At 49.9% G+C, this 17,632-nt stretch overlaps 1 protein-coding gene across 6 annotated transcripts in view; it reads left to right on the forward strand.

Annotated features, from left to right (window-relative positions):
- Positions 1-4,801: 4,801 nt before the first annotated feature.
- Positions 4,802-17,632, forward strand: part of TRIM9 (tripartite motif containing 9) — a 72,920-nt gene continuing 60,089 nt past the window's right edge. For 4 of the 6 annotated variants that reach the window (XM_083612845.1, XM_083612847.1, XM_083612846.1 and 1 more), the window contains exon 1: positions 4,802-5,821. In XM_083612845.1, coding sequence (XP_083468971.1) covers positions 4,985-5,821 — 837 coding nt within the window. In that variant the 5' untranslated portion in view covers positions 4,802-4,984. The remainder of the gene's footprint in view (positions 5,822-17,632) is intronic. The other 2 variants (XM_083612848.1, XM_083612849.1) reach the window with 1 other exon arrangement.

Raw genomic sequence — 17,632 nt, forward strand, 5'->3', positions numbered from 1 at the left:
TATGTCAAGCACTTTGTTGCTTCTTTGTTCTGCACAACGTGGAAATGAAGGTTTTACAGCCTTCTCAGTAATACAGCTTATGCACTTTGCTGGAGCTTTGTTGCTCTGCTTTACCTGCAAACCTCTTACAAGATCTCTTTTCTGTAGATCCAGAATGACGCTGGTGTCTCTATGTCCAAGCCTTCTGTGCCATAGGTCCAGATCTGCCTCATCCTTCTGGCTGGAATGTGCCACTTTTGCAGACTGGTTCTCTGAAAGATCAAGCTCATATACACCATTGATTAGCTTTGCTTGAGCAAATACTTTGCCATTTCTAGTCACTTTACATTCTCCATTTCCAAATGTGATCTGGAAACCTTTCTTGTCCAAAGTGGACACGCTGATTAAATTGCAGCTCAGCTCTGGAACATACAAAACTCTAGAGATTGTGTTCTCAATGCATTCATTGTTTATATTGCATTTCAGACTCATGGAACCTGCACCTTTTGCTTTAACAATGTTCCCATCTGCAATTTCAATTTCAGATCCTTCTTCATCCTCTATCTCATTAAAATAGTCCCTTTTATGACAAAAATGGGAGGATGCACCTGAATCCAAAATCCATTTATTACGTCTATTCTCACGATTCTGGACAGTTAAATTCCTTTCTTGCAGTAGCCATGTGCATTCACATTTCCCCTTCTTTTCCCCTTTTGGCTGAAAGGGGTGGGGTTTCTTCGCTTTAGGAGCTCTGCAATTCTTTGCAATGTGTCCTTCTTTGTTACAATTGAAACAAATCACTTTCTTAGGCATTTCTTTCATCTTTGTAAATTGCCTAGATGCATAACTGCTGTCTTTGCTTCTAGCATTTCTCACTGGAGATTCAGCTCTATCTCTGCATTCTTCTTTTAAATAACCAATCAAGTCTTTAAAAGTCAGACCTTGTCTATGTTCCATCAAACTTACAAATGCGCTAAAGCGTGGTCCAAGTGATGATAACAAAAATGCTATCTTTGTATCTTCATCAAAAGCTTTGGGAGTCAAATCAATTCTTTGAATAATCTCAGTAAACTTGTTGATGTGCTCTGTGAATTCCTCTTTTGAATTCATCCTCAATCTGGTTAATTTACACACCAAGTTTCTGAAGCAGTTTATGCTAGATTCTCCATACACTCGCTCAATATCTCTTAAGATTTGAGATGCATCATCTGTACTATTTATTAATGATAGCTGCTCATCACGAAGTCCACTCAAAATTATGTGTCTAGCTTCGCTGTTCATGCGTTTCCAAGCACTTATCTTGGCTAAATCCTCCTCAGTTGTTCCTGTAGGCTGAGGCTTTAAAGCTTCCAAAATGTGCTTATAATCTAAACATGCTATCAAGCGCTGCTTCCAGTGTATGAAATTGTATTCATTCAGCACAGGCATTCCTAGCTTTGCATCACTATCAAAAGCTGCTCTAGCCATCTTAAAATCCAAAATTTGAAAATTCTTCAAAATTTCAAAATTTCTCAAAATTTTAAAATCAAAATCTCAAAATTCAAAAAAATGCAAAAACAATTCTTCACTGCCTTGGGTCACTGTGAACTCTGAGGGAAGGGGGGGTTGCTTAATCCCCACTGCACAATGGAACAAAGGACCATGTGCTTACCAGGAAGTTAACTCAGAAAAATACTACTCAACTTAAAATCACAATCCAATGCAATCCTTCAAAAATACGCAGAAATATGCAATACTGGGGCCCAATAACCCTTTGTGGGAATGTTCAGGGGTGCAGGAGAGGATATATTGTGAGATTATATCCTTATCCAACTTGTGCTAACAAGTTCCCAAAATATCAGCAGAGTTTATAGACATTCCCCTTTAAGTTCGCAACGGTAACGCTTGCACAGGTTCGCTAGAACCTCTATAATAATTACTCTGGTAATTTCCCCTTTGTTCCCTCTTAAAATACAAGACACAACACAGTCTTCATAAAAGTATAAAAGAGTTTACTCACGTTCTGTTCACAATATGATCCCAGAAGGCACACAGGCTTAAAAGGTAAAATACATTTAGAATCTATCTTGTAGCAAGATAGTCCTTATCTCCTCTCTTGGCTGGGAGCCAAGAGAGCATCCTTAGATGTTTCCTCATCGAAGGAAGATGGCAGAGAGAGAAAGTGGCTGCCTGCCCTGTGCTTTTGTCATTACCTGCACAGGTGAGGCCACACCCACCTCTGGTCACATGCGGAGGAAGTCCGTCCCCAGGAAGTTTACCTGCTTGCTGGACAGACATCCCTCCCCATGTTCTAACATGTACACTCTAGGAATGTTGTCATTGACTGCTCCTGTGTTTACATCCCACAGAGAGAGGGGTTGCAGCTACAGAAGGCAATGAGGATAACAAATGAGGGTGTGATGGCCTGGGATTTGGACTCAGAGGCTGAACCTGAGGAATCCCAGCCTGCACAGGAGTCCCGCCTCCAGAACCAGCTGAGCCGGGACTGGGGCCTGAGCCTGAAGGGTCCTCACCTGTGCTGGGTCCTCAGGTGCAGGCACCAGCTGTGTCTGCTCTGGCTCCTGAGGTGATGGAGGACCCATTGCCTGCAGGTGCTCCACTCTCAGCCCCGTCAGAGGAAGCTGAGGTTGCCTCTGGGTCCGGTAACCCTCCAGCCTCTCCTGAGCTGCAGAGGCAGAGGGAACTAAGTTCCCGCAGGAGGAGTGCTCGCCTCCAGGCCAGGAGAGTCAAGTCACCTGAGGATCGGGGCCGCCCTATGCCTCGGGGCAGATAAAAGCCAGCCAGCCCCAGTCCCAGGTTGCGGGAGCAACATTGTTGGTAGCCTGTTCCTGCCTGCACCCTGTCCTGCTCTTCTGCCAGAGTTCCTGACCTCACCCGACTCCCTGCCTTGGACCCAGCTTCAGCTTGATGGACAGCCTCCATACCGCACCATCGACCTCGGACTGGACTCGGACCTCACCTCTCGGTTAGCCCCCGGGACCAGCACAGTGCACCTGGAAGCAGCTGTCAAGAGACCCCAGGAATGCATGCATAAGGGTCTTGCAGTGGATTCCAGCAAGAAAACGCTCCCGACCTCATAAGGAGCCCAGCTGGGTCAGGCCAATGGCCTGTCTCTAGTCCAGCATCCTGTTCTCTCAGTGGCCAACCAGATGCCTGTGGGAAACCCACAAGCAGGATCTGAGCACAAAAGCAACTCTCCCCTTCTGTGATCTCCAGCAACTGGTATTCAGAAGAATTGCTGCATCCAACTGTTTAGGCAGAGCGGAGCCATCCTGGCCAGTAGCCGTCAATAGCCCTCTGCGCCATGAATTTGTCAAATCCTCTTTCAAAACCACTTATGTTGGCAGTCATCACTGCCAGCTGTGGGAGTGAGTTCCATAGTTCAACTATAAGGTAAAGGGACCCCTGACCATTAGGTCCAGTCGTGACCAACTCTGGGGTTGTGGCGCTCATCTCGCTTTACTGGCCGAGGGAGCCGGCGTACAGCTTCTGGGTCATGTGGCCAGCATGACTAAGCCGCTTCTGGTGAACCAGAGCAGCGCACGGAAACGCCATTTACCTTCCCACCAGAGCGATACCTATTTGTCTACTTGCACTTTGCTGTGCTTTCAAACTGCTAGGTTGGCAGGAGCAGGGACCGAGCAACGGGAGCTCACTCCGTCGTGGGGATTCGAACTGCCGACCTTCTGATCGGCAAGTCCTAGGCTCTGCGGTTTAACCCACAGCGCCACCCACGTCCCAGGTATAAAAGGGTTTATACCTTGGCTTTTTCTATTCCTGAAAATGTCCCACAAGTGGGTATGGATTGGCGGGCACCAGCTTGGCTACAGGAGTTGCCGGAAGGAAGTTTAACAATTAATCTCTCTTCCCAGGGAACTCTGGGGATTGTTACCTCTGGGAGGTGAATAGAGGAGGAGAGTCGGGGGGGGGGGAGGGGAGATTCTGTGGCTCAAGCAGAAATCCACTGCTCTCGTGGAACAGCTGTGTTGGATACCACACAGACCCATCACAGACCACACAGACAAAAATGACTCCTAAGAGACACCAGGGAAGTCTTCTCCCAGTCCAGGATTAAATTGTGGACTTTTGCTACCACAAGAGGAGGTGATGCATGGACGGCCCTAAAACAGGTGTTTCCCATATGTTATTGGACTTCAGCTGCCATCATTCTAAGCCAGCACGATCAATGGTCAGAGGATGGTGACCTCTGCAGTCAGATACCATCTGAAACACCTCGGGGGACCCATCCCTGCCCTCTGTTTTCATAGGCAAATGGTCTTCAGATATTAACTGCGAGTGGCGCGGGACTGGGTGGGGGAGAAGAGATTGAACGGGGAGAGGGGCGATCGCCTCCCGCCTGATTTACAAGCTTCCCAGACGCGTCAGTCTGGATAAAATGCTGCGCTAAACGGGCCTTTGCTCTGGGGATCCAACCCGCCTCGTCCCGTCCCCCCTCCCAATCCCATTTACAGGTCTCCCAGTCCCAACTGGGCTGTGGTTCCCCCAGCCAATCCCCTTGTACTGGGCGACGGCGTCCTCCTGGGTCCTGGGTGAAGCACCCCAGGGTGTCCTGGGAGTGCGGGTGGGTGCCTAAGCCGCATCCAACGCTCCAGAGAGGACGTGCGCTTCCTTTTCCGCAGCAGGAGCGGCGCCTCTCCTCTGCTGCGGCCGCCCCCTCCTCGGCGAGGGCTGGGGGGCAAGAGGAGGAGCTCCTCTCTCCGGGGGCGGCTTCCCTGGGCCAATGGAGGCCGGGCACTGGGCTCGAGCTGGCCAATGGCGAGCGTGGGGGGGGCCCGAGGAGTGGAGGGGCGGCTGCGGCAGCCAGGCGCTCGCAGAGGCTGGCGGCGCGCAGGCAGAGCGAGACTGGCCGTCGGCGCAGCAAGCAGGCGCTGTCCGCCGTCCCTGGTGCTGAAAGCTCCGTGGTGCTGAAAGCGCCTCCGCTCGCTCGCTGCTGCTGCTGCTGCCGCCGGTGGCCGTCGAGGGGCAGCGGCGGCTGCTGTGCTCCATGGACGAGATGGAAGAGGAGCTCAAGTGCCCGGTGTGCGGCTCCTTCTACCGGGAGCCGCTGATCCTGCCCTGCTCGCACAACCTGTGCCAGGCGTGCGCCCGCAACATCCTGGTGCAGACGCCCGAGGCGGACTCGCCGCAGAGCCGTCGCGCCTCGGGCTCCGGCGGCTCGGCCTCCGATTATGACTACCTGGACCTGGACAAGATGAGCCTGTACAGCGAGGCGGACAGCGGCTACGGCTCGTACGGCGGCTTCGCCAGCGCGCCCACCACGCCGTGCCAGAAGTCTCCCAACGGCGTGCGCGTCTTCCCGCCGACCGTGCCGCCCGCCGCGCACCTGCCGCCGGCCTCGGCCGCTTCTCTGGCGCCGGTGCCGCGCAACTCCTGCCTGACGTGCCCGCAGTGCCACCGCAGCCTGATCCTGGACGAGCGGGGCCTGCGCGGCTTCCCCAAGAACCGCGTCCTGGAGGGCGTCATCGACCGCTACCAGCAGAGCAAGGCGGCCGCCCTGCGCTGCCAGCTGTGCGAGAAGGCGCCCAAGGAGGCCACCGTCATGTGCGAGCAGTGCGACGTCTTCTACTGCGACCCCTGCCGCCTGCGCTGCCACCCGCCGCGGGGGCCGCTAGCCAAGCACCGCCTGTTGCCCCCTGCCCAGGGCCGGGTCAGCCGGAGGCTCAGCCCGCGCAAGATCTCCACCTGCACCGACCACGAGCTGGAGAACCACAGCATGTACTGCGTCCAGTGCAAGGTGCCCGTCTGCTACCAGTGCCTGGAGGAGGGCAAGCACTCCAGCCACGAGGTCAAGGCCCTGGGTGCCATGTGGAAGCTCCACAAGGTCAGCCCCCGGGAGTGTGTCTGTGGGCGGGCGGGAGGGGGGAAGACCTTTTATTTGTTTGTTTTTTGCATTTATATATTACCTTTTCCTCCAAGGAGCTCATGGTTCTCCCCACTCCACATTTCAACCCACAACAATTCCGTGCGAGGTAGGGTAGGCTGAGAGACAGTGACTGGCCCAAGGTCACCCATGGAGATTCAGATGGGGATTTGAACCCTGGTCTCCCAGGCCCTGGTTCAACACTCTAACCACTATACTATAGGGCTGGCATGCAGTAACCTGAAGGGAGCTCCTGGTCCATTCTCTGGGGGGTCCATTCTCCTATCCATCCATCCATTTCATTTCTCTTCTCTCTCCATCTCTTTCTCTCTCACTTATCTACCTCTTCACTTGGTTCTGTTTAAATGTCTTCAGTCTCCAACTCTCCCTCTCCTTTCCCCCCCTCTCTTTTTCTCTCTCTGCCTTCCATCAGCCCCGCCAACCAGATGTTACCTGACTACAACTCCAGAGCCTCCACCATGGCTCACTGGGGCTGATGGGAGTTGTAGTCCCAAGCAGCTGGTGGGCACTAGCTGGGCAGTCAGCTTTGAAGAGTTCCCTTCTTCCCTTTCCATCTCTTGACTCCCTTCATTGCCCCACTTCGTCTTTTTCTGCAAGGTCCCTCCTTAGGGTTCATCCACACCATCCCCCAATGTGAATAGCAAGCTTCCTGGCCCTCCGTTAATTTTCATTTGCCCATAGGACACTCTCCTCTAAATCACTGCCTCCTCACACTTTCGCTCCGTACGGATTTTCTCATACCCTCTCATTTTTAGAGCATGCCTGGTATGTGAAAATCCAGACTGTGGGAGAAGGAACGTTTGTGGAGGCAGTGATTTGCAAGAGAACGTCATACGGGTAATGGAGAATCAATAGATGTACATCCATATTAAGTGACAGTATGGACGAGCGAACACTCTCATCCTTCCTTCCTTCCCTCCCTCCCTCCCGCCCACTCTCCCACCCCTTTCCTCTCATCAGCCAGCTTCCTCTCTACCTGACTAATCAATCCCACCCCCCATCTCCCTCCCTCGCCTTTAATGATTCAGTCTCAGCTCCATGTAAACAACCTTCTTCCCAGTCTTTGCTCCTCGGTGGGCTTCCAGGAGTCCCTTTCCAGACCCCCCCCCAGCTGCTGCCCCTCCTGTCTGTCAGCCAATCCAGCTGCTTCTTGGGGTGCCTCTCACCCTGATTTCGAAGCACAGAACTGCTGGGGCTCCGTTGCCTCTTTTCCCTAGGCTCTTGCCACCCCACCCCCCCATTTTCTTGGCTGCTGTTCAAGTGTTTGCACCAAGCTGCCTGCAGCGCAAAGCAACACAGTCCTGGGGTGAGGAGGTTGGGGGCATTGGGGGTGGATGAATTTAACATTGGCAGATGAGTGGGTGTGGGGGGTGGTCAGGAACAGGGATGGAATAGACTTTGTTATGCTGCAACCCTCGACTGTCCTTATATCACCCCCGGGACTGCCCAGGCTTCCATTGCCTTTGCCCACATCCAGGCGATGTTCCCCGCAGGAACCCCTACGAGCTTTTCTTGCAAACGCACCTCTCCTTTTTCAGGGAGGCTGCAAAGGGCAGGACCAGATATCTAGAGCCAGGGGTGGTGGGCAGGGTGCTGGGATCAATCCTGACTCGGTGCAGCTGTTTCGGGTCTCTCAGCTGCATTTCTGTGTTGCCATATGCGCAGGAATGTGTCATGTTTATTTTGTAAAGAGGGGGGAACGCTTTGCCTATGCCTGCCAGAGGTAATATTTTCAGCCCTGTTCCTTCACTGACGACAGAGCTGGCCATTGGCATTGGAAAAAAAAAATGAATTATTGGGTTCAAATGAAGGGTCTGTGGGGAGAGGGGCTTTAAGCCAGTGACAGATCTCAAGAGCATCAGAGGAGATTTCGGAGGCTGCTTTCTGGAGGATTAGATTTCTCTCCTGAACGCTGACCAGCCCCTCTGCAAATTATTTCAGACGACACTTGATGTTGATTGATGCAGCCTTTGCCAACCTAGTGCTCTCCTGATGCTCTCGGACTGCAACTCTCATCGGCCCCAGCCGGCACGAATGCAATGGGAGTTATAGTTTGACAACATCTGGAAGACACCAGGTTGGCAAAGACTGGCTGAATAAATATGGAGCAGCAACTGCAGTGGTGGATGGGAAGAATGAGATGAGGGGTACGGTTTTAGTCTCCCACCAAATCCACCCATTCTACACCCCACTCCACCCACCCACCTGCTACCCATGTCTAGCTGTCACAAGGGATCTGGCTGCAGGATAGTGACCCTGCCTTTGAGGTAACTAGGGCAGAGAAGCGACTCTGATGTGGCTGGATATCCCCTCCTCCCCCACGTACCCTGATGGAACACGTAAGCCGGGCATCAGCGCATGGATGCACATCGGCATAATTGATTCCCCTCTCTCACACACACCCGATCACCCTCACTGAGCTGTCTGGGCAGGGAGCCAGGATGTGGCATGTTCAGTATGGTGTGTGGGAAGAAGCCACCTAGTTACACATTTATCCCTGGAGAGGGTTTGGCGGTGGTGGTTTTTTGCTTTTTGCAAATGTCGCACCCGGACTGTGAAGTCCATGTTCCAATGCGCAAACCAGAAGCATCTGCCTCTGTTGGAGATGAAGTGCATGTACACCCATCACCGGCGGTTGAAACTCCAGCTACGATTCTGCCTGGTGTAGCCAGAACCAACAGTGTGTGCAAAATTACAGCTAAGTGTTGCATCGTGAGCAAGGAGACCCTGTTTCCTCTCTGCTCATCCGTGAAATGCAAAGTGCCCTCAGGGTCACAAATGTGGGGATAATCACACTGCCTCGCTCTACTCCGGGTTTTCTGCATGGATTGCTGAAACAATGTATGTGGTATGCTATGACTTAAGAGCAGCCAAAGCTTTTAACTTCAGGTCTCATAGTCAATACAGTGGTACCTCAGGTTAAGTACCTAAATTCATTACAGTGGTACCTCGGGTTACAGACACTTCAGGTTAAGTACCGTTCTTAACCTGAAACTGTTCTTAACCTGAGGTACCACTTTAGCTAATGGGGCCTCCTGCTGCCGCTGCACAATTTCTGTTCTCATCCTGAAGCAAAGTTCTTAACCCAAGGTACTATTTCTGGGTTAGCGGAGTCTGTAACCTGAAGCGTCTGTAACCTGAAGTGTCTGTAACCCGAGGTACCACTGTAATGAATGTAGGGCTGTTCAAGGTGCCATGTGAGATGTGGCAGTGGGACATTTCTCCTCAAGCCGCATGAACCAGGAATACACAAAATGTCAATTTTTGAAGTGGGAGCATTTGGAAACAAGGGTGCCCTACACCCAAGGCACTAGCCTTGCCTTCTGCAACCTGGTGCACCCCAGGTGTTTTGGACTACAACTCCCATCAGGTAATTATTGGTCGGGGGGTGCAGACCAGGGTTGGCCATAGACAGAGGGGAGGTATTGGAGTCAGAGCCAGTGATGGGCAGAACTGGACAGAGCACCCCATTTCTCTCTTTCAGCCACCCACCTCTCTCTCTCTCTCTCTCTCTCTCTCTCTCTCTCTCTCCCCCCCCCACACTTCTTTTCTCTCTTTCTCCCACATTCTCTCTTCTTTTCCAACCTTCCTTACTCTCTCATTTCTGTCACCACCACCCCCATCATAGAATTGTAGAATTGTAAGGGGCCTTGAGGGTCATCTAGTCCAACCCTCTGCAATGCTGGAATCTCAACCAAATCATCCACGACCGATGGCCACACAAACTCTGTTTTAAAACCTCCAAGGAAGGAGAGTCCACCACCTTCTAAAGGAGTGCATTCCAGAAGGTTCTTTCTCATGTTTAGTTGGAATCCATGTCACTTAAATCTATGGGTTCGAGTCCTACCCTCCGGAGCAGGGGACAACAAGCTTGCTCCTCCTTCCATGTGACAGCCCTTAAGATATTTGAAGATGCCCATTACATCTCCTCTCAGTCTTGTCTTCTCCAGGCTAAGAACCCCCAACTCCCTCAAGTGTTCCTCATAAGGCTTGGTTTCCAGACCCTTGATCATCTTTGTTGCATGCATTACAGCTTATCTGTTGGATGGATTTAGATGAGTAGGTGAGGATATTTTATTTATTAATTATCCATCCTCTTTCTCTCGCATGTGAGAATGCTATGATGATGATGATGATGATGATGATGATGATGATGATGATTTAGTGCATGGGTTCACAGTGTTTGCATCCCCGTGGGCTAGGGAACAGTGGCTGGCCCAAGGCCATCCCATGAGTTTCAGGGCCTCTGAACCCAGGTCCCCTCAGCCCTTGCCCAATGATCCCACTTCAGTGAAGTGGCATCGCTGCACCAAAGTCAACTTGTCTGGCCCAGTTCTGTTCAGAGGAATGCATTTAAAATCAGCCTTCTGAAATACGTTTTAATTCATCATTGCAATGAATTCTAATGATCTTCCAAGACATACTGAATTGCCGAGACATACTGAATTGGAAGAACTTCCTCACAGTAAGAGCTGTTCGACAGTGGAATTTGCTGCCAAAGAGTGTGGTGGAGTCTCCTTCTTTGGAGGTCTTTAAGCAGAGGCTTGACAACCATATGTCAGGAGAGCTCTGATGGTGTTTCCTGCTTGGCAGGGGGTTGGACTCGATGACCCTTGTGGTCTCTTCCAACTCTATGATTCTATGATTCTATGCCTTGTTTTCGAGACTGTAATTCATAAATATCGACAGGTGAATGGCCAAGTAACTGCTATTAGACAAAATGTGGTGGTGGTTTGCTTTTTGCAGGCAAGGGATTGGGGTTGGCCCTGCTATTAGATCGAATAAGGCAACTGCCTCAGGCAGCATTGACTCAGGAGTAGCAGCAGCAGTTTCTGGCTGTTCCTCCTGGGTCCCCAGCCAGTCTCTGCTGTTTCCACATGGCCACTCCTGCCCCACTTAGAAATCTGACCTGCTGCCTCAGGCATGGTGGGGAATGTCACCAGAGTGGAAGTAAGATTGACTTCTATATGTGGAATTAGGGGGTGGTCAACTTTTCTTCCGCCTCAGGTGGCAAAATGTCTTGGACTGGCCGTGGATGGCATCAAACAAAACTTTCTGGAGAGTGTCTTTGGAGAAAGACACAGGGCCTGGGACTTCACCTGCTTTATGTAACCAAGCAAAAGTTGTCCATGTGGGAATGTGGAGGATAGTAGGAGAGGATATATTGATTAAATATTATCCTTCCTCACTCACGCTAGTGAGTCATGTAGCACATTCCCTTTTACATTGCAGTAAGCTAGTGGATGGATTCGTGAGAATCATTTGAGTTAAGCAATCCAGATTGGATTGTTCCTGGTAAATCCCCTTTGGTTCCCTCTTAAAAACAATAGTGACACAAGGGTCTTCCTTTAAAAGTTCACAGTATGGTGCTGGGGGCAGGCATTATCTTGTAGTTACAGTTACAGAAAAGTGTGGATTCATCTTCTGTGAGGGATGAGCCCTGGTGCTGCTGGCTGAGAGCTAGCAGACAGCAGACAGCAAAATGGAGAGAGAGGATCAAGAGAGAGCAGCATAAGAGGAAGATGGTTGCGTGACTAGCCCCTTTATAGGGTCTGCTAGGGTCACGCCCACCTACCTGGTCACATGCAGGGTGAGGATACTCCAGACCAGGTGTGACAGGAAGTCTTCCTGGCTGGAGCAACATTCCCCTGTGTTTCCACTCTGGGCAAACAGGAAATGTTGTATTTGACTGCTTCAGTGATGTTACATCCCACAGTCACAAGGTACCATGGGGCCAAGCTGGCATTGCCACTTCATATATTTCACCCAGAGCTTGGTTACAACTGCCTTTGCCCTCATAGAGGATGGGGTCCTTTGATGACTGGGAGCAGTGAAGGTCATATTTCTGAGCAAGCAACCCACCCATCTTGTACCCAAGACTTTAATGGAGGGGGCTCGGAAAAGCAGCTCAGAGTGAATTTTTGTAAGATACAGTGGTAACTCGGTTTAAGAACAGCCCTGTTTATGAACTCCCTGTTTACGAACTCTGCAAAACCGGAAGTAGTGTTCCGGTTAGTGAACTTTACCTTGGTTTACGAATGGAAAGCTGAATGGTGGAAGGGTACTGGCAGTGGAAGGCCTCATTTGGGAAAGTATGTTTCTGAGCACAATTCAAAGTGTTGGTGCTGACCTCGAAAGCCCTAAACGGCCTCAGTCCAGTATACCTGAAGGAGCGTCTCCACCCCCATTGTTCTGCTCGGACACTGAGGTCCAGCTCCAAGGGCCTTCCATCCAGTTGGGAGGCCGGTATTATTGTCTCCTTTAAAAACAAATCTAAATTTCAGATAGGGTCCGGTAGAAATTGCTGAGCTATTTGGACCAATGGTCTGACCCAGTGTAAGAGATCATGGACACTGGTAACCAGTTTAGATCTTCAAATAGAGGAGAAATGTGACCATTGCAGTGGGTCCTTGCTGGCAACTTCACTGCCATATTTAATCCTGACAATAATAGCCTTAGAAGGTAGGTTAGTATCCTTGTCTCTATATTTTAGATAGGGTGGGACAGGGGCTGAACGAAGAGCCCCCTAGAACAGGGGGCAGCAAACTTTTTCAGCAGGGGGCTGGTCCACTGTCCCTCAGACCTTGTGGGGGGGGCGGACTATATTTTGAAAAGAAAAAAAAATGAACGAATTCCTATGCCCCACAAATAACCCAGAGATGCATTTTAAATAAAAGCACACATTCCACTCATGTAAAAACACCAGGCAGCCCCCACAAATTAACCCAGAGATGCATTTTAAATAAAAGGGCACATTCTACTCATGTAAAACATGCTGATTCCCTGACCGTCCGTGGGCCGCATTGAGAAAGCGATTGGGCCGGATTCGGCCCCCCAGGCCTTAGGTTGCCCACCCTGTCCTAGAAGGTTCATGCTCTGTGCACATTGGGACTGTGAGTGTGGCTGGCTTTAAGCCAGGAGAATCTGCTCAAGCCACTATTGCAGCACCTTCAGTTTGGCAGCTCTCAGCGCACAAGCAAGTAGACCATGCAGGGCATCAAGCAAAGATTGCCAGGGGGATTGCTCAGCAGTCGAGGAAGTGTGAAAGGAAATGTTGGCACCTAAGCTTTGCACGTTGCTTGTTGCAAAGGAACCAGGAACCGCACTCCAGGAAATTATTTCACTTCTTTTTCTGGTTGCCTCACCTCCCAAAGGATCTTGTAGAGTTGGAAAACGGCTAGCAAGATGGAGATGGAGAAACTCCACTCTGGGAAAAGGTTGCAGCATTTTTTGGGACTTTTCAGTTTAGAGAAAAGGAGTAGAAGTTCTTCTCCCTCTTTAACTGCATTAGAAGTCCTGGATTTAGAGATCACACTAGACAAGAGTTTCAAAAAGCATGGGGGAAATGCAGAGAATACTTCACAAAACAGTGCCCTAAAATACATACCTGGACTTGTTTCGATTAATGTCTGCAGGAGACTTTGTGGATATTTAAGTTATAATTAGAAAAATCTTAATAATTATTCATAAAGGAAACAGCTTATAAGAAGTAAATAAGGAGGCCAGATACAGGATAAAGGAAGTCTTTTATTTGCTGGTTTGTATTGTTGTATGTTATGTTTATTGTATTTCTGTACTGGGGGGGTGGGGGTTTATGTTATGTTGTAAATAAAATTTCCAATAAAAATTAAAAAATAATAATAGAAGTCCTGGATTTGAAAAAAAAAACTGGGATAGAAACAACAACAATATTTTTTTAAAAAAAATAAGAGACGTCAAACATGCACTCCCACAATTCAGAGGGGGGAGGGGGAGTGGCAGCACCCCATAGCCACCAATCAGGTGTGAGGCTGGTTCCCTAGGCATGCCTTTGGCTCTGTGGACTTCCTGTGCTTGTGTGCCGCCTCCTGGCAAGGATGGAGGGGGAAATGGATACTGTTTGCATTTTAATGAGAAACAATCCAATGTGCACTTTTCAAAACAATACCCAAACTGAAATCCAGTCTCCTCTTCAAAATTCACGCTTCCCTGAATTTTGCAATGCAGTTCTACAACCAGGCAATACATACAAAAATGTATATATGGCAGGAAAAGTCACCAACAGGCCCCAGGGTGGGTGACAACAATTTAAAATTGGAAAATAAAAGCAGTTAAAACAAATTACAGTCACAGAAATAGGGTGAAAATAAGAGTTTGGATGCATTCTTTTAGAGGATATTGCATGCAAAAATATGCATATTAGTCAAAACTTCACACCAAGATGTGTTTATCGGGGGAAATCTCCATTGAAATACTGATGAACTTTTATAGGGTTCTTTTTTAAATTGCAAATTGTTGCAGAAATGTGGAGAAATGAATTTAAAGCAGCTTCATCCAACCCTAACTCAAGGAATGGTTGAGGGACTTGGGGATGTTTAGCCTGGAGAAGAGAAGACTGAGAGGTGATTTGAGAGCCATCTTCAAATATCTGAAGGGCTATCACACTAGAAGATGGAGCAATATTGTTTTCTCCTGCTCTGGAGGGTAGGACCCCAGCCAATGGATTCAAATGTCAAGAAAGGAGATGATTTTAAACACGTGGAAGAACTTTCTGACGGCAAGAGCCATTCAACAGTGGAATAGACTTCTTTGGATGGTGGTGAACTCTCCTTCACTGGAGGTTTTTAAACAGAGGTTCCTTAGCTGTGATACCTGCATTGCAGGGGTTGTTGTTGTTGTTTAGTCATTTAGTCATGACCCCCTGGACCAGAGCACGCCAGGCACTCCTGTCTTCCACTGCCTCCCACAGTTTGGTCAAACTCATGCTGGTAGCTTCGAGAACACTGTCCAACCATCTCGTCCTCTGTCGTCCCCTTCTCCTTGTGCCCTCCATCTTTCCCAACATCAGGGTCTTTTCCAGGGAGGCTTCTCTTCTCATGAGGTGGCCAAAGTCTTGGAGCCTCAGCTTCAGGATCTGTCCTTCCAGTGAGCACTCAGGGCTGATTTCCTTCAGAATGGAGAGGTTTGATCTTCCTGCAGTCTATGGGACTCTCAAGAACACCATAATTCAAAAGCATCAATTCTTCAGCAATCAGCCTCTGCTTTTTAAGATGCTGTCTAGGTTTGTCATTGATCCTTCATGGATCACTGCCCCTTCATGGATCACTGCCTTGCCATGGTGAAGGGGCTTGAATAACTCAGAGAAGCTATGAGCTATGCCATGCAGGGCCACCCAAGATGGACAGGTCATAGTGGAGGGTTTTGACCAAACGTGAACCACCTGGAGCAGGAACCGGCAAGCCACTCCAGTATCCCTGCCAAGAAAACTCCATGGACAAAGACAACAGGCTGGACTCTACAATTCCATTATTCTTAGCAGCCATGGAATTTTCTGGAGCATCTCATTGACTTCACAGGTGGTTGTGGGGTGGGGGAATGAAGAAGGACCTTCCTTCACAATTGCAGCTTTCTTCGCCGCTGCATTTCTGCCCTCTCCTGCTCCCTCCCTCGCTTTCCTCTTCCTCCCACCCCGCTTCTCAACAAGCCCAGCCCTCCTGAGCTCAGGAGGCGGAAGTGAGCCTGCCTGACAAGACACAAACTGCTCTGCCAGCTCTCCAGTGTCATCCAGGCCGCCTCAGGGCAAAAGGGCGCTGGGTGCAACACGGTTTGCCACACATGAGCTTCTTCTCCCGGCGGTCTCCTCAGCCAAGCTGTCAAAATATTTCCCCAACATGGGACGCAGCCTGAAAGAAACCTTGCTCCAATCTCCCTTGCCTGGGAAGGTGATTTTTGCCTGCGGTCAGAGATGAGATCAGTTCTGTGAAGCATCCTTGCAAGAACAGAAAGGAGAGGTGGCAAAGCAGTTGGTGATGGGCGACTTCAGCAACAGGCGAGGGGGCTGCCGATCATGGCTTGTGCAATCTTTCAGGTCCTGTGGGTGCCTTTGGATACCCACCTTTGCAGTCTGCAGTGGTAAAGTCCAGATATAAGTTTAACACCTCCATGACAATGAGGCCTCCAACACCGGTGAATCCCAATTCTTCTCAAATTCTTATTTCCACACTTCGATACAGGTTGCGTTCATGGGATTTTGTTGCCTTCCTCTCTTAAATCACTAGAGATTTGGGGCCTGGGGGGTGGAGTGATGTTAGAAGAGGTAATTTGTAGCAATTAACACCTGGCTACAGTCATTCCAGGGACAGGGACGTGGGTGGCGCTGTGGGTTAAACCATAAAGCCTAGGACTTGCCGATCAGTAGGTCGGCGGTTCAAATCCCTGCGACGGGGTGAGCTCCCGTTGCTCGGTCCCTGCTCCTGCCCACCTAGCAGTTTGAAAGCACGTCAAAGTGCAAGTAGATAAATAGGTACCGCTCCAGCGGGAAGGTAAATGGTGTTTCCGTGAGCTGCTCTGGTTTGCCAGAAGCGGCTTAGTCATGCTGGCCACATGACCCGGAAGCTGTATGCCGGCTCCCTCGGTCAATAAAGAGAGATGAGCGCCGCAACCCCAGAGTTGGTCATGACTGGACCTAATGGTCAGGGGTCCCTTTACCTTTTACAGTCATTCCACAAGCAATTGATGGGTCACGGTTGTCATCTTGTGACATGTGGCAATGAAGGCAGCCAGAGCAATTGGTGTTCCGCTATCAAGAAGATGGCACATCCATGGCTTGCGGTGAGCAGAGCCCTGCTCTGCTCTGTGCATTCTATGATGTCCCAAGTGGTGGGGGAGGGCAGGACAGAGGGGATGCAAGCCCCACAGTGCAAATTAAACCAAGTGGTAAGGGGGGGGCGACGTGGTGGTGAGGTCAGTGTGGTGCAAACACAGCAGCAGGGCAATCCGGTGCACCCAACCTTGCTACCACCTTGCCCCTCCCAGTCTACCTCCCAGTTTAGAGTTATGTAACCAAGCAGAGCTCAGGGGCCACGGTCAGCTCACCGCATGGTTGGCTAACGCTAGTCACTGGCCAAATAGTTGACCTAAACTTCAGCCGTTTCATGAAAGGAGCAGTATTATGCAAAACACTCCCCAGAGAAATGGAATGGCTCAGGTTCACTGTCCAGTCTAGCAGTAGAAGAAAAGGTCTTAATGGCATGAGGGAGACAACCATGGGGCCCTGGTGGTGGTGCAGGCGGTTAGTGTCAGACAAGGACCTATACATTGCTTTCTTTTGGGGGGGGGGGGTACGCAGGGGTACGCGTACCCCTAAACATTTTGTGAATCTAAGTTTGGCCTCATTGAGGGGCAGTATTTCAATATGAGTAGGAAAATGAGAGTACCCCTAAACATTTTTTTATTTTAGAAAAAAAAGCACAGTACCTAGAAGACCAGGGCTCAAACTCCCACCCAGGCATGAGCTCTCTGGGTCTGATCTTGGGAGCCAGTCGCTGCCTCTCAGCCTGACCTACCTCACAGGGTTGCTGTTCTTGTTGTTGCTCTTCTTATTTTATTTATTGGGTGTTATGAACCACCCTGAGATCTACAGAAGGGCAGTACAGTGGTACTTAACCTGAAACTTACACTCGGGTTAAGTACTTAATTCGTTCTGGTGGTCCGTACTTAACCTGAAACTGTTCTTAACCTGAAGCACCACTTTAGCTAATGGGGCCTCCTGCTGCCACCCCGCAATTTCTGTTCTCATCCTGAAGCAAAGTTCTTAACCCGAGGTACTATTTCTGGGTTAGGGGAGTCTGTAACCTGAAGTGTCTGCAACCCGAGGTACCACTGTATACAAAACACATCCCCCATGTTGTGGGGATAAAACAGGTAAAAGGTAAAGGGACCCCTGACCATTAGGTCCAGTCGTGACTGACTCTGGGGTTGCAGCGCTCATCT

This window comes from Podarcis filfolensis (genome assembly GCF_964270895.1).
Source record: "Podarcis filfolensis genome assembly, chromosome: 1".
NCBI classification, from domain to species: domain Eukaryota; kingdom Metazoa; phylum Chordata; class Lepidosauria; order Squamata; family Lacertidae; genus Podarcis; species Podarcis filfolensis.